The sequence below is a fragment of the Podarcis vaucheri genome (genome assembly GCF_965113315.1).
Source record: "Podarcis vaucheri genome assembly, chromosome: 8".
Classification (NCBI taxonomy): domain Eukaryota; kingdom Metazoa; phylum Chordata; class Lepidosauria; order Squamata; family Lacertidae; genus Podarcis; species Podarcis vaucheri.
Window position 1 is genome coordinate 1,782,835 of NC_138766.1, and position 13,420 is coordinate 1,796,254.

Genomic DNA, 13,420 nt, shown 5'->3' on the forward strand with positions numbered 1-13,420 from the left:
AGACTGTTTGCTTAATGATCTGCTCCAGAATCTTCCCTGCTATTGATGTCAGACTGACTGGGCGGTAATTATTTGGGTCCTCTCTTTTCCCCTTTTTGAAAATAGGGACAACATTTGCCCTCCTCCAGTCTGCCGGGACTTCGCCTGTTCTCCAGGAATTCTCAAAGATGACTGCCAGTGGTTCTGAGATCACATCTGCCAGTTCTTTTAATACTCTTGGATGCAGTTCATCTGGCCCTGAAGACTTGAATACATCTAAACTAGCCAAATATTCTTGTACTATCTCCTTAGTTATTCTGGGCTGTGTTTCCTTTGCTGAATCATTTGCTCCAAATTCTTCAGGTCGGGCATTGTTTTCTTTATCAGAGAAGACTGAGGCAAAGAAGGCATTGAGTAGTTCAGCCCTTTCTGTGTCCCCTGTTTGCATTTCACCATCTTCTCCTCTGAGTGACCCCATTGTTTCTTTGTTCTTCCTTTTGCTACGAACATAACCATAAAAGCCTTTTTTTGTTGCTTTTAACCTCTCTAGCAAGCCTGAGTTCATTCTGTGCTTTAGCTTTTCTGACTTTGTGTCTACACGTGCTGGCTATTTGTTTGAATTCCTCTTTGGTGGTTTCCCCCCTTTTCCATTTTTTGTACACATCCTTTTTTAATCTTAACTCAGTTAAAAGTTCTTTAGATAGCCACCCTGGCTTCTTTAAGCACCTTCCATGTTTCTGTCTCATTGGTATTGCCTGACGTTGTGCTTTTACTATCTCCCTCTTAACAAACTCCCAGCCATCATGAACTCCCTTTCCTTTTAGTATTGTTGTCCATGGGATCTCACCCAGCACTTCCCTACGTTTTATGAAGTCGGCTTTCTTAAAGTCAAGAAATTGAGTCCAAGTATGCTTGGCTGCTCCTTTCCGCTGTATAGTAAACTTCAGAAGAGCATGATCACTCGCGCCTAATGATCCTTCCACTTCTACCCCACTAACAAGGTCATCAACATTGGTTAGGACCAGATCTAAAATGGCTGTTCCTCTTGTTGCTTCTCCCACTTTCTGGACAATGAAGTTGTCTGCAAGGCCAGTGAGGAATCTGTTTGACCTTATGCTCTTGGCTGAGTTTGACGTCCAACAAATGTCCAGGTAATTGAAGTCCCCCATTACTACTATCTCCCTTCCTTTTGCATGCTTGGCCATCTGTTCCAGGAAGGCATCATCTATGTCCTCCGTTTGGCTTGGGGATGTATAGTAAACTCCCACAATGAGGTCTCTGTTATTCTTCTCTCCCTTAATTTTGACCCAAATGCTCTCACTTTGGCTTTGAGGATCTAAATCTTGGATCTCTTCACAGGTATACACATCCCTGACATATAACGCCACTCCTCCTCCTTTCTTGTCTAGTCTGTTTCTCTGAAATAGATTGTATCCCCCCATTATTACATTCCAATCGTGGGACTTATCCCACCAGGTTTCAGTGATGCCTATTATGTCATATTTAGTTTGCTGTACCAAGAGCTCAAGCTCATCTTGTTTATTTCCCATGCTTTGTGCATTAGTGTACAGACATTGAAGTCCATTAATCATTCCCCCGTGTCTCTTATTTAAGGGTTTTTTCCTCCCACCACTAGGTCCGCGTGCTGTTTGCTCCATTTGGTCTATGACATTTGGATGATCATCTTCATTAATTGATAGACTCCTACCTTCAGGAGCACTGTCTCCCTCCCCCACATTAGTCAGTTTAAAGCCCTCCTGATGAGGTTTCTGAGATTTTTGGCAAAAACATTTCTCCCAACCGTTGTGAGGTGCAGCCCATCACTTGCCAGAAGTCCATCTTCAAGAAACTGCAGTCCGTGATCTAAGAATCCAAACCGTTCCTGTTTACACCATTTGCGGAGCCAGCTGTTCACTTCCACTATTTTCCCCTCTCTCCCTGGGCCACGTCGTTCAACTGGGAGGACAGATGAGATGACAATTTGTGCATTTAGTTGCTTCAATTTCCTGCCGAGAGCCTCGTAGTCTCTTTTGATCTTCTGGAGGCTATTGCTTGCAGTGTCATTGGTTCCCACATGAACCAAGAGGAAGGGGTATTTGTCAGTGGGTTTTATGATTCCTTGCAGTCGTTCAGTTACATCTTGGATCTTAGCCCCCGGGAGACAGCACACTTCCCGAGACATCTTGTCAGGCCCACAGATCACTGCTTCTGTTCCCCTCAGTAGGGAATCCCCTATCACCACTACACGCCTCCTCTTGGGTTTGGTCGGGGTTCTTCCGTGAGCTGTCCGTTCCAAGGTCGCCTGCACATTCCCTGAGGACTGACTTTGCTGCTCGTCTTCATATACCTGATCGACTGTAATGAGGGAGAGATCCTCAAATGGAGTCTGCTCTTCGTCTTCCATGCTAGGGGAGAGGATCTCAAAGCGATTGTGTATTTCTAAGCAATCAGAGTGAACCCTGGGCCTCCTACTTCTTTGAGTCACGTTTCTCCATATATCTGGCTCCTGTGTTGGTGAACTAGACTCCTTCTCAGGGGAGTCCCCTGTCTCCTCCTTGGTGGAGACGGTGTGCTCTGTTGCTTCCAAGAAGAGCTCCAGCTCTCTAATTCTTTGGAGCGTAGCTACACGTTCCTCCAGTTGCTGGACTTTGTCTTTTAAGAGGGCAATCAACATGCAATTGCTGCAGGTAAAGCTGCCTGCAACCTTTGGCAAGATGGCAAACATTGCGCAGGAATCGCAGGCGACTGCAGCTGTTCCCTCCCCTTCCATCTTGAGATTGTGTCGTTGGGGTTGGCTACAGAGGTCCTCCATCATAAAAAGCTTGAAGACAGGACAAATAACTTCCCCCACACAAAAAAAACACCTAGATCTCCCCCCACAAACGTTTGAGACTAGCTCCCCTAAATCTAAAAGATGGATCTAACTGCGCGCGCCGCTAGGCGTGCGCCGCTGCCCTGCAAACTCTGATAAGCTCCTCCCACAGCTAATCCCCTGCCTCAACAGAAACCCTGCCCCCTCTGACCTTTACACAGGGAAAACAGCTAATCAGCCACAAGGAAACACACAGACACAAGAAAGCCCTTTTTGCTCCTTCTTCAACTGATGCCCTGCAAACTCTGATAAGCTCCTCCCACAGCTAATCCCCTGCCTCAACAGAAACCCTGCCCCCTCTGACCTTTACACAGGGAAAACAGCTAATCAGCCACAAGGAAACACACAGACACAAGAAAGCCCTTTTTGCTCCTTCTTCAACTGATGCCCTGCAAACTCTGATAAGCTCCTCCCACAGCTAATCCCCTGCCTCAACAGAAACCCTGCCCCCTCTGACCTTTACACAGGGAAAACAGCTAATCAGCCACAAGGAAACACACAGACACAAGAAAACCCTTTTTGCTCCTTCTTCAACTGATGCCCTGCAAACTCTTCTTCTTCTTCTCCTCCTCCTCCCCTCCCCTCATTCTTTATATTAGCACCATACTGGATTCCCAAATTAAGGCATTGTGTAAGGACAGACTTTAGGCCCATTTTACAGGTTTGACAAAGAGTGTGCTAATCAACAGGGGCTTTTGGCCAAGCACAGCTCTCTGCTAAGTGTACATATGCAATTGGTGTTTCTGAATCCCTGGTGGCTGCACAGTACATGCTGCTTCCTATCAAACTAGGTGGTCAGGTAAATGTAACAAATGTGACAGTAGCTTTTAAGTTAATTCCACACATTTTTAAATAAAAAGCTATGCCATGCAGAAGTTCCTCAGCTTAGAAAACCTGATGTCAGCGAGAGGACAGGGTTGGAACTTTTCTCCCTGGCTTCCAATTTTGTATATGGAACCGGGCCAGCTCAATACATTTTGGCACCTAAGTCAAACCAGAAAATGGTGCCCCCTCCTGGATCTGCATCAGGATCTGCTGCCTCTGTGGATCCTGCTGCCTGAGGTGGTCACTTCACCTGGCCTCATGGGTGGTACAGAAAGACATTTTCAGATGGAGGAACATTCAGATCTTCTGTGTGAATAAAATTGGGCTATACAGATTGGCCACATGCTCATGATGTCAGTTGAGCTGGCCTTCCCAAGATTCTAATCCAGTTGGGTAATGCACACAAAATTTGATGACAGACTGCACAGTTTACTTCTACACATCCATTTGGGTTTTGTTAGGAGTCACATAAGCCACCATGTTTAGTGGCGTGTGAGCATCATGGTTTGAAATGGAATCTGCCCAAGCTGTTTCCTAGACTAGCTGTCAGAAATAGCATCACCCACTAAAGAATTCCATTTCATTTTTCTTTGCCTAAATATAGTTTATTGAAAAAGAAAAGAAAAACCAGACCAGTGGTAAAGCTATGCATTTTTTGCAACATTCAGTGCCAAATAAATATAAGCCCACATTCAACATGAATAATGCAAAGCATCACATTTATGCAAATGCACTTACAGTATCCAAGCTAACACAACTTCCATGTTTTATTATGAATCTACTTTTAATTTTTGGGGTTTTTAAAATATTCATCATTCGAAATTTATATGGCAAACAGAAGTGTGCAGGAAGAAACCATTGAACAAGTAGAAGAGAGACAGTTGTGAGATTAAGCACACTAAATTCTGTATTAGATGGTGGTCTAGAGTTTTCTTTTATTTACAAAATATAGAAGTCATAGAAAATTTACCGTATGTAGTTCATTCAAAATTCTAATCACAATTATTCATAATTAATAAAAATGCAAAAGATGGCATAGCATATTATAATTTCTTGCTACAAAAAAATCAATTATTCACTCATTGATCACAACAAAGGAGGGGTTTACAAATGTTTGCACAGTATCTTGGAATTTCTTGTCCAAAATGTCACAAATAAGACCCCCTTTTCATAAGACAATTAGTATTTCTCTCCCATTTCCTCCAAAAGTAGGGACAACAGCAATGAGCCATTTTTTATATATTCCAGTCCAAAAAAGGAAGGCTCCATTTGGCCTAAATCTTTACCTTTGCAGGACTCTTTTCACATCAAAAAGCTTGAGGACTGGAATCTATCCAAAGAGATAGATTAATATTTGGCTAAAATTGGCAGTACTTTTACATTAGTGGCAAATTGTTTTGCATACACCCTGGCTTGGATTATGCTGTGTGGACATAAAGGTCACAATCTACCTTGTGGATTGTTCTCTTGAGCAAGCCTCATTGAAATGAACATAACAATCCTTTGCTGTGTAGCTCTTGTTAATTTTATTATCTGGGCTTTCACAGAAGGAGTGTGCCTCATGAGCTTATCCACTAACTGTATTTTTTCCTTTGTGATCCTTCCACATATCCCTGAGCAACAACTTTAAGGCCCCATCCAGATTTCACAAGATATACTTGTGGGAGTCAGTGGAGAGGGGTAGTAACCATAAAGGGCCTGTCCCCAAAAAAGTTATCAGTTTCATTCTTACTATCCAAAGTTGCAAAGCACCATTCAGAGTGCTGGAGAGGGATGAAAGAATCCTCAGTCTACAATTTATATAACTTTCCACTTTAAAACATTTCATTATTGTTAGTAAGTCTAGATGAGTGTTGATGACATTCAAAGAATATTTTAAAACTATAAGGTAAAGGTAAAGGTAAAGGTAAAGGTAAAGGTAAAGGTACCCCTGCCTGTACAGGCCAGTCGTGTCCGACTCTGGGGTTGCATGCTCATCTCGCTCTAAAGGCCGTGAGCCGGCGCCATCCAAAGACACTTCCGGGTCACGTGGCCAGCGTGACGAAGCTGCAGCTGGCGAGCCAGCACCAGCGCAGCACACGGACACGCCGTTTACCTTCCCGCTATAAAGCGGTCCCTATTTATCTACTTGCACTTAAGAGTGCTTTCAAACTGCTAGGTGGGCAGGAGCTGGGACCGAACGACAGGAGCTCAGCCCACCACGGGGATTCGAAACGCCGACCATACGATCGGCAAGTCCTAGGCACTGAGGTTTTACCCACAGCGCCACCCACGTCCCAGACAAAATCCCAGATTAAAACTATAATCATGTATAAAACATGTCACTATAAGGCACAGGAATAGGGGAGAAAGTACAGACAAGGAGTTGTCATGTGTTATTCTGATACCACAAATACTAACCAAGTGGTGCCTATGACACACACAAACCACAGCCTGGGAGCAGAACCAAATTCTCACTGCAATGAACTACTGCAATTTGAGCACTGGGAAAATGTAATAACAGTAGTGGTGCTTTAAGAGGAAATGTTTTAAGTCTGCATAGCAAATAATATGGAGTAGAAAAGCCCTGAGGTAGAGATGAATATATTCCCCTGCCCCAATCCAAAAAGACCAGGTCCCCCCCTCTAGTAACAGACATGAGCATCACACATAGGAAGAACACTGACCTAAAGGGACAATTGGTCTGAACCACGCAAGGTGTATTGTTATGGGCACAATCAAGCCAAGCTTAAGCAGTTTTAAGTCCTGCTCATTTCAATGGGAATGTTAAGCAAAGGCTTAATGAAATAAAGCAAAGGCTGGTGAAATAATTGAATTTTAAGTGTTCAACATTGGCTGGACCTTGCCCCAAGTTTTCCAAACCTCCATGTTGCCATGAGTTAATATTACATTTCTTCCCCTCGCCCCTCAGAAATGTAGTAGCAATTTTGGGAGATAGTACAAATGAGTTACAAACAAGTCAAACCTCTGCTTTCCCCTCTTCCTCTGCTTCACTTTTGTTGTGGAAGAGTCTGGAAGGTCAACTGATGCTGAACAAGGTAGCCATCATTGAACACATAAAGTTTCCCATCTATAGGGCTGTAGTTGATACTCTGAATTGTTTCTAGCATTTTATCTAGAGTGATGCTTGTTCTGCCTTCTCTTCCTGTGTTTGTGTCATATGTGTAAAATATTTCCTCCTTCCTAGTATTGATGGGCCTTGTGGCATAGAGCACACCACACACAACAAAAGCATTGGACACGGCTGGCTTGTACTGCCTTGTTTCCCATGTACTGATCACCTCAAGAGTTGTTTCATTAAGTCTGCTAATCACGATATTACCTGCGCTATCTTCTTTTGAGTAAATTACCCACAATCCATTCTCATCCACAGCAAAATCCAGATCTTGCCATGACACCCCTGCATATGAGAACCGATTGTTAAAAGCAGCATCTGGAAGAGTTTTCTTCAGCACCACAGTATTGGTGCTTAAATCTAGTTTGCTCATATCTCTTGAGCCATGTTGGTTAAAATACATATAGTTGTTGTAAGCAACCATGCCACTGCCCTGGCCATATAGAATTCTAAATTGATTAGAGTATCTGAACAGCAATAAATTATCAAAGGAATCATGAAGTCTATAATATTCCAGGTATCTTCCATCAGTGTTCAGTGGTGCAACCCAATAGAGCTCCTTTTCAGGGTTCAGGGGAGAGGTATATCTTCCCCAGGCACCATATTTGTAGTCAAATCCTCTCCAGTTTAGCTGAATCACAAAGGGCTGGCTGGCATTTGCAATTCCACCATGACTGCAGCTTCCTGAAACCAACCAAAAACAGAGTGTGTTGCACATATGCAGTTCAAAGATTCTGAGTATCTCTGGCAGTGAAATAACTTATGTCTCTAAAATCTTCACCTCTCACTTGCTTTGTGCCCTCAGTCACTCACCACCACTTCCTCACCCTCATTTCTACCTCCCATCCTGCTCTTGGCTCGTTATTACCTCTCGTGTCACAGGACCCTCGCTCCAGACCAGGTGTCTTGGCAACGCATCAGTTTGGAACATATCTAGAGAAAACCTATTGCAATCACGGGGGTTTCCCCCCAGAGATTAAATGAATCATTCTGGGCAAAATTGACTAAGAGTGTCATGTCCAGAAGGATGGCTGTGTTTCAGTTCTCATATTGTTTTGCAAAGTGTGGATTAAGCAGGTTTACCTTTAAATGTGAGTTGAATTGACTTTACAGTGGTGCCTCGCAAGACGAAATTAATCCGTTCCGCGAGTCTCATCTTGCGAAGCAACCCTATTAGCGGATTAGCGCTATTAGTGGTTTAGCGGCTATTAAAGGCTTAGCGGCTTAGCGGCTAAAAGGCTATTAGCGTCTTAGCGTCTTAGAAAAAGGGGGGGAAGCGAAAAAAATCGCAAGACTCGCAAGACTTTTTCGTTTTGCGAAGCAAGCCCATAGGGAAATTTGTCTTGCGAAGCGCATCGAAATACGGAAAACCCTTTCGTCTAGCGGGTTTTCCGTCTTGCGAGGCATTCGTCTTGCGGGGCACCACTGTATCCACCATTCTGACTCCCAAGCAAACATATTGCTAAAACAGGAGGACAATGCATTCCCAGGGTCAATAGTATTGAAAAGAAATGGTTGTTAACGTAACAACATCAAGCATTTATATAACACTTTAAAGAGTTTCTAGATGGGGGGGCAGCCTGTGGCCTCCAGGTATTACTAAACTACAAAACCCATCATCCCTGACCATTGCCCATTCTAGCTAGGGCTGATAGGAACTGGAGTCAACTCCTGGAGGGCCATAGGTTCCCATCATTGCTCTAGACAAAACATATTACCATTTGGCAAAACTGCTTCTAGGCTGTACTATTTTAGAATGCACAGGAGAAGTGCATGATAGAACCTCCACCTCCAAAAACAACAATAAAAAACACCTGCACATAGAAAATTAGCATGTCAGGTAGAAAGCTAAATCTTGTCCTTTAATATGCAATCCTCTACCTGCAATATGAAGTTGTGGAGTTCAACCTCCTGATCTGATTGTAGTGAGTCTATAAGACAAATGTTACTCAGGGCTCATCCACACTTCCATTTGTTCCTGGGAAAACCCAGGGACCCATGCTTTCTAGACATGGGGCAAGTGGAAGTGTGAACGAGCCTTTAGTCACCCTTACAACAGCTCAGGCAAGTGTTGATTGCTATCCCCAGACTATTGATGGGAGAGTTGCCAAATCCAACCCTGAGAGAGTTCATGGTAAGGCATGAACTGAACTGGGGACTGCCCAACTCACAGCTTTCATGCTCCAGACCTTATGCAATCAACATGATCTCAGCTCTTGGCATACCTACATTTCTGTACTTAGAGTTATATATACCCCCATCAGCACAATACAGGAATATAATATGTAGTTTTATGATCTGGGTTTACTGCTAAATGTTGTGCCACTTACCAGCTCGCTAAATCAATGGGAGCTCTTTACACAGCAGAGAAACCACTATAATTTATAGTTTGCCCTTAACTGTCAACACATTGACTGAATTAGTGCACCTAAATCAGTAATGTTATTTTCAAATTAAATGCTTATTAACGGCATGCATAAATCTGCAACTTACTTTTTAAAAAGCTGCAAAAAAGATATAAAAATGTCCACAGCAAGTTGCAGAGATCCAGCCTAAAATAATTTTTCATGTCATTAAACCAAGCACGGATCTAGCTTCATCTTAATAATTCATGCATTGTTTCATAAATAAAAAACAATCATGTATTCAGCCAAAAGGCTTTTTATGGTACAAAAGAAATAAGAAGATCTTATTTTTCCCCTTAAAGAGATCTCTTTCCTGAACATTTGTTTGTTCTTTACTTATGAAATAATACATGAATTATTAAAGTTAGAAGTGGGTTTGGTTTATTAAGATCAAACATTGTTTGAGGTTCAATATCCAGTCTAGGCTTTTCTTTTTAAAAACAAAACAGCCTTTTCAACATGCACACAACATGCACACAAATAGTCAGGGTAGGTTATCCATTTCTTGTACTAGATTTGAATACTGTGTTGCTGTTGAGTTTCTTTAATGTTGGCATACTGAGCAGAACAGAGTGGGGTGGAGGGGAGTAGAAGAAAACAAAGCATCCTCTCACTTTGTAAATATTGGAAGGCATAAGAAATAAATGTACATCCATTATTCAAGCTGTCACTTGTTTTCAAAGCTTGACCATGGGACAGCATGCATGTCAATGCAGGGGAGTCAAGAAATGTTTCACACACAACTAGGGGAATTAGCAGATATATGTTCATATACTTAGTAAACTCCTGTGGTCCCCCCACAATATGCTGGAGCCATGCTAGTCTTTCTTTCACCTCAAGTATAACTCACAGATATCGGGGACCCCTCACACTTTCCCATGACATGTACACAGTCATCAGGAAAAGCTTAGCAAAGCACTTACAAATTTCAGGGAATCTCAGAAGCACACAGCATATTCACACACATGTACCCACAATCCTTGCAATGTTTGAAGGGGCACTAAGAGAGTATATGGGTGCTTTTCCAGATACTGAGGACTGCAGTTCTGGGAGAGGAACCAGGGATCTTTCTTTCCTTTCTTAAATGGCAAAGAATGAAAGTCATTGTGGTGGAAATGATTTGAGCACAAGCCTTTGCCCTGAAAGACAAATGCTTTAAGTCATCTTCAAGCACTACATTTTGAGCTCAGGAAACGCAAGAGTGGGACAGGCAGCAAGGATATATCCACGAGCTGCATCCCTCTGTCACCTTTCCCATCACCTTTTAGCACAGGGAAAGCAATCTTCTGAAGCAGGGAGACATGCTTTTCAGATCCCTGGAGAAACACTGCTCTCAGAGGTTTTCCCAAAGTACAGCAGGCTCCCTGCTTCAGACCACCTTCTGCAAATTGGAAGGAAATGAGCATACTCCTCTCTGGACCCTTTTCACGTACAGTGGTGCCTCGCAAGACGAAAAGAATCCGTTCTGTGATTCTCTTCGTCTAGCGGTTTTTTTGTCTTGTGAAGCAAGCCCATTGACGGATTAGCGGATTAGCGCTATTAGAGGCTTTTAGCGGCTTATCGGCTTATCGGATCAGCTGATAAGCGGCTTAGAAAAAGGGGGGAGGGGAAAAAACCCGCAGGAACTCACAAGACATTTTCGTCTTGTGAAGCAAGCCCATAGGAGATTCGTTTTGCGAAGCACCTCCAAAACGGAAAACTCTTTCGTCTAGCGAGTTTTCTGTCTTACGAGGCATTCGTCTTGCGGGGCACCACTGTACTTGCTAAACCATCAAGGCCATCACCAAACAAAGAAATTTTAAGCACTTTCACTATTCTCAGGAGTCTTTGAAGTAAGTCATGAAAGCTAAAGCAGGATAAAACAGAAATAAGCTCAATGAGATCCATGCTAAAACACTCTTTCTTGCTCTTTCCTGAATTGTCTAAGACTTAGACTGCAAGAAGCTTTCATCATAACTTTACATGAAGGGAAAGGGAGAAGGGAGAAGAGGTGGAGACAGACAGGCAGGTGTCACTAGCACATTAGACTGCTTTAGGCAACAGCTTCCCAGAAACAGGACAGGTGTAGGCATGGGCATAGCCAGGGGGCAGGGGGGCATCTGCCCCCTGTAAAGCAATCAAAATCTCTACAAATCATTACACATGTGAGGTTCTCCCTCCCCTAACAAAAGCCTGCCCCCCTAACAAAAATCCTGGCTACAGCCATGGACATAGGATAGCTCCATTAAGATTCCCACTCAGCCCTGAAGCTCATTGGGCACAGAATCATAGAATTGTAGAGTTGGAGCAACCCCTAGGGTCATCTAGGAATCTTTTGCCTAACATGGGGCTCGAACCCATGATCCTGAGATTAAGAGACTCATGCTCTACCAACTGAGTTACACCAGCAACCATTGGTTACTTCTCAGTCTCACAGGAAAGTATAAATGACATTAGACTTGTAAAACACTTTTTCGCATTAGAAAACACTACAGGAAAAAATAATACCCTGCCATCTTATCTGTAAGGTGTGCACGTGTAAAGAGGGCAGGTGCACCTCCAAGGCAGCAGCTCCCTCTTTTGAAACAGGTGCGCTTGTTCATGGCATTATAATCATGTTTACAGTAGTCAGTGGCCATGCTAGAAGTCAGAGGCATATCAAATATGCTTTTATTTAGCACTGATCTACAGTGAAGTAATTGTGTAGATAAGACAAAAGACTATTTTTGGAGGGGAGAATTGTTAAACAGATGAAAATGTCCATGATTTGCCAAAATGTTCTTCAGAAAATGAGGGTGTAATTCAGTATGCCAAATGCTTTTTTCTTCCTTGGAATGAGCACTGAGTTAGAAATTTGCAAGCAAAATGGAGAACACATTTTGTTCTAACATTGCTGCAAACTAGGCTAATCCACTCTATTGAGCACAGCCACAAGAGAAGCTTTACAACAGAGCATCTCACGAGGTGACTTTCTAAAGCTCTGCCATAGCCGTTAAACTTTATATAGTCTCATTAGATTCATAAGCTTAGACAGCTCTGGGATTTCCTAGGCACTCTTCACACCCGCCACAAAATATCAAGGAAAGAGAGAGGAGAAAAAGGAAAGCATTGGAATCAGGACAAAAAAAACCACCCAGTTTAATACAAACATTATAAATATAAGATGAACCCAAAGCAAATGGAAGCCAAATGGGCTGGCAGATATACACGTGGAGCTAAGTTTGCTGGGAGAATGTACTTAACTATCTGCTCTCACCTGCTTCAATGAGTGCAAGGAAGCTGTAAACCCACAAAGCCCCCACCCACTTAGAAAGTAAGGGAAATTACAGGGTCCTCCTGCTCCCCAGCTGACTGGGTGTTGCAGTCAAGTCAGGGGCAAATTAGAGATTACATGCAAATGTAGGTAACAATAAACCGCCAACAGCCTTGTTTTAAAATAATATGGAAAAGTAGCCTTGTTGTGGAAGGCAGTAATTTTAAACAAATTAGTGGCAGACTAGTTTCTTTTGTTCAGACTTACTCTGACTGCTTTCCCCATACAGATGTATATTTATTGTGAAAGCTCATCCAGCAACGCCCCCAAAAAGGATGAAAATACACCTAGTGGGAGAGATTTTTGTGTGTGGGAAAATGACTAGTGCAAAAAGCATAGAGCCTCTCCTCCTGCACACACAACCGTGTGACCCAAAATTCAAGTTTTTTAGCTGTTTCTTGAAGGAGAGTAATGCCCTTTCTGGGCTTCAGAGGTGTTGTTTCAGATCTTTTGTGTATGTGTGTATGTTTTAAATCTCTCTCTCCCCAGCCCCACTTGACCTGGCAGACAAAAGGGTTCCTCATCCTTCAGGGAGAAAATGCAGCTGCTGCCTGAAAGGCAAGTAAGTTCAAGAAGGTGTTTTGAACAATGGAACTTTGTCTTCCATCACTTCATTTATCCTTCTAGCAAGGAAACAGAAGCATGTGGTGAACAAAAATAATAAGATCTTTCTGAGATGAATTGCCCTTCATACAAAACACGTAACTTTTTTCCTGACCCACTTTGTACCTTATAATCCAGGGACTGTTTCCTGTGGGCCTCTAGATATTATTAGACTAAAAAACCCATCCTCTCTAGCCACTGAACACGCATGTTAAGACAATGGTGGCTGCAGCCCAACAACACTGGAGGGTCACAGGTCCCCACAAGAATGTAAAGTACCAGAGACTGTCCCATCACCAGGGAATGGGCAGCAGCCGCCTACTCAGAGG

At 43.0% G+C, this 13,420-nt stretch overlaps 1 protein-coding gene across 1 annotated transcript in view; it reads right to left on the minus strand.

The window, feature by feature from the left end:
- Positions 1–5,932: 5,932 nt before the first annotated feature.
- Positions 5,933–13,420, minus strand: part of OLFM4 (olfactomedin 4) — a 39,425-nt gene continuing 31,937 nt past the window's right edge. Inside the window, exon 6 of the mRNA XM_082234486.1 lies at positions 5,933–7,475. Coding sequence (XP_082090612.1) covers positions 6,667–7,475 — 809 coding nt within the window. The 3' untranslated portion in view covers positions 5,933–6,666. The remainder of the gene's footprint in view (positions 7,476–13,420) is intronic.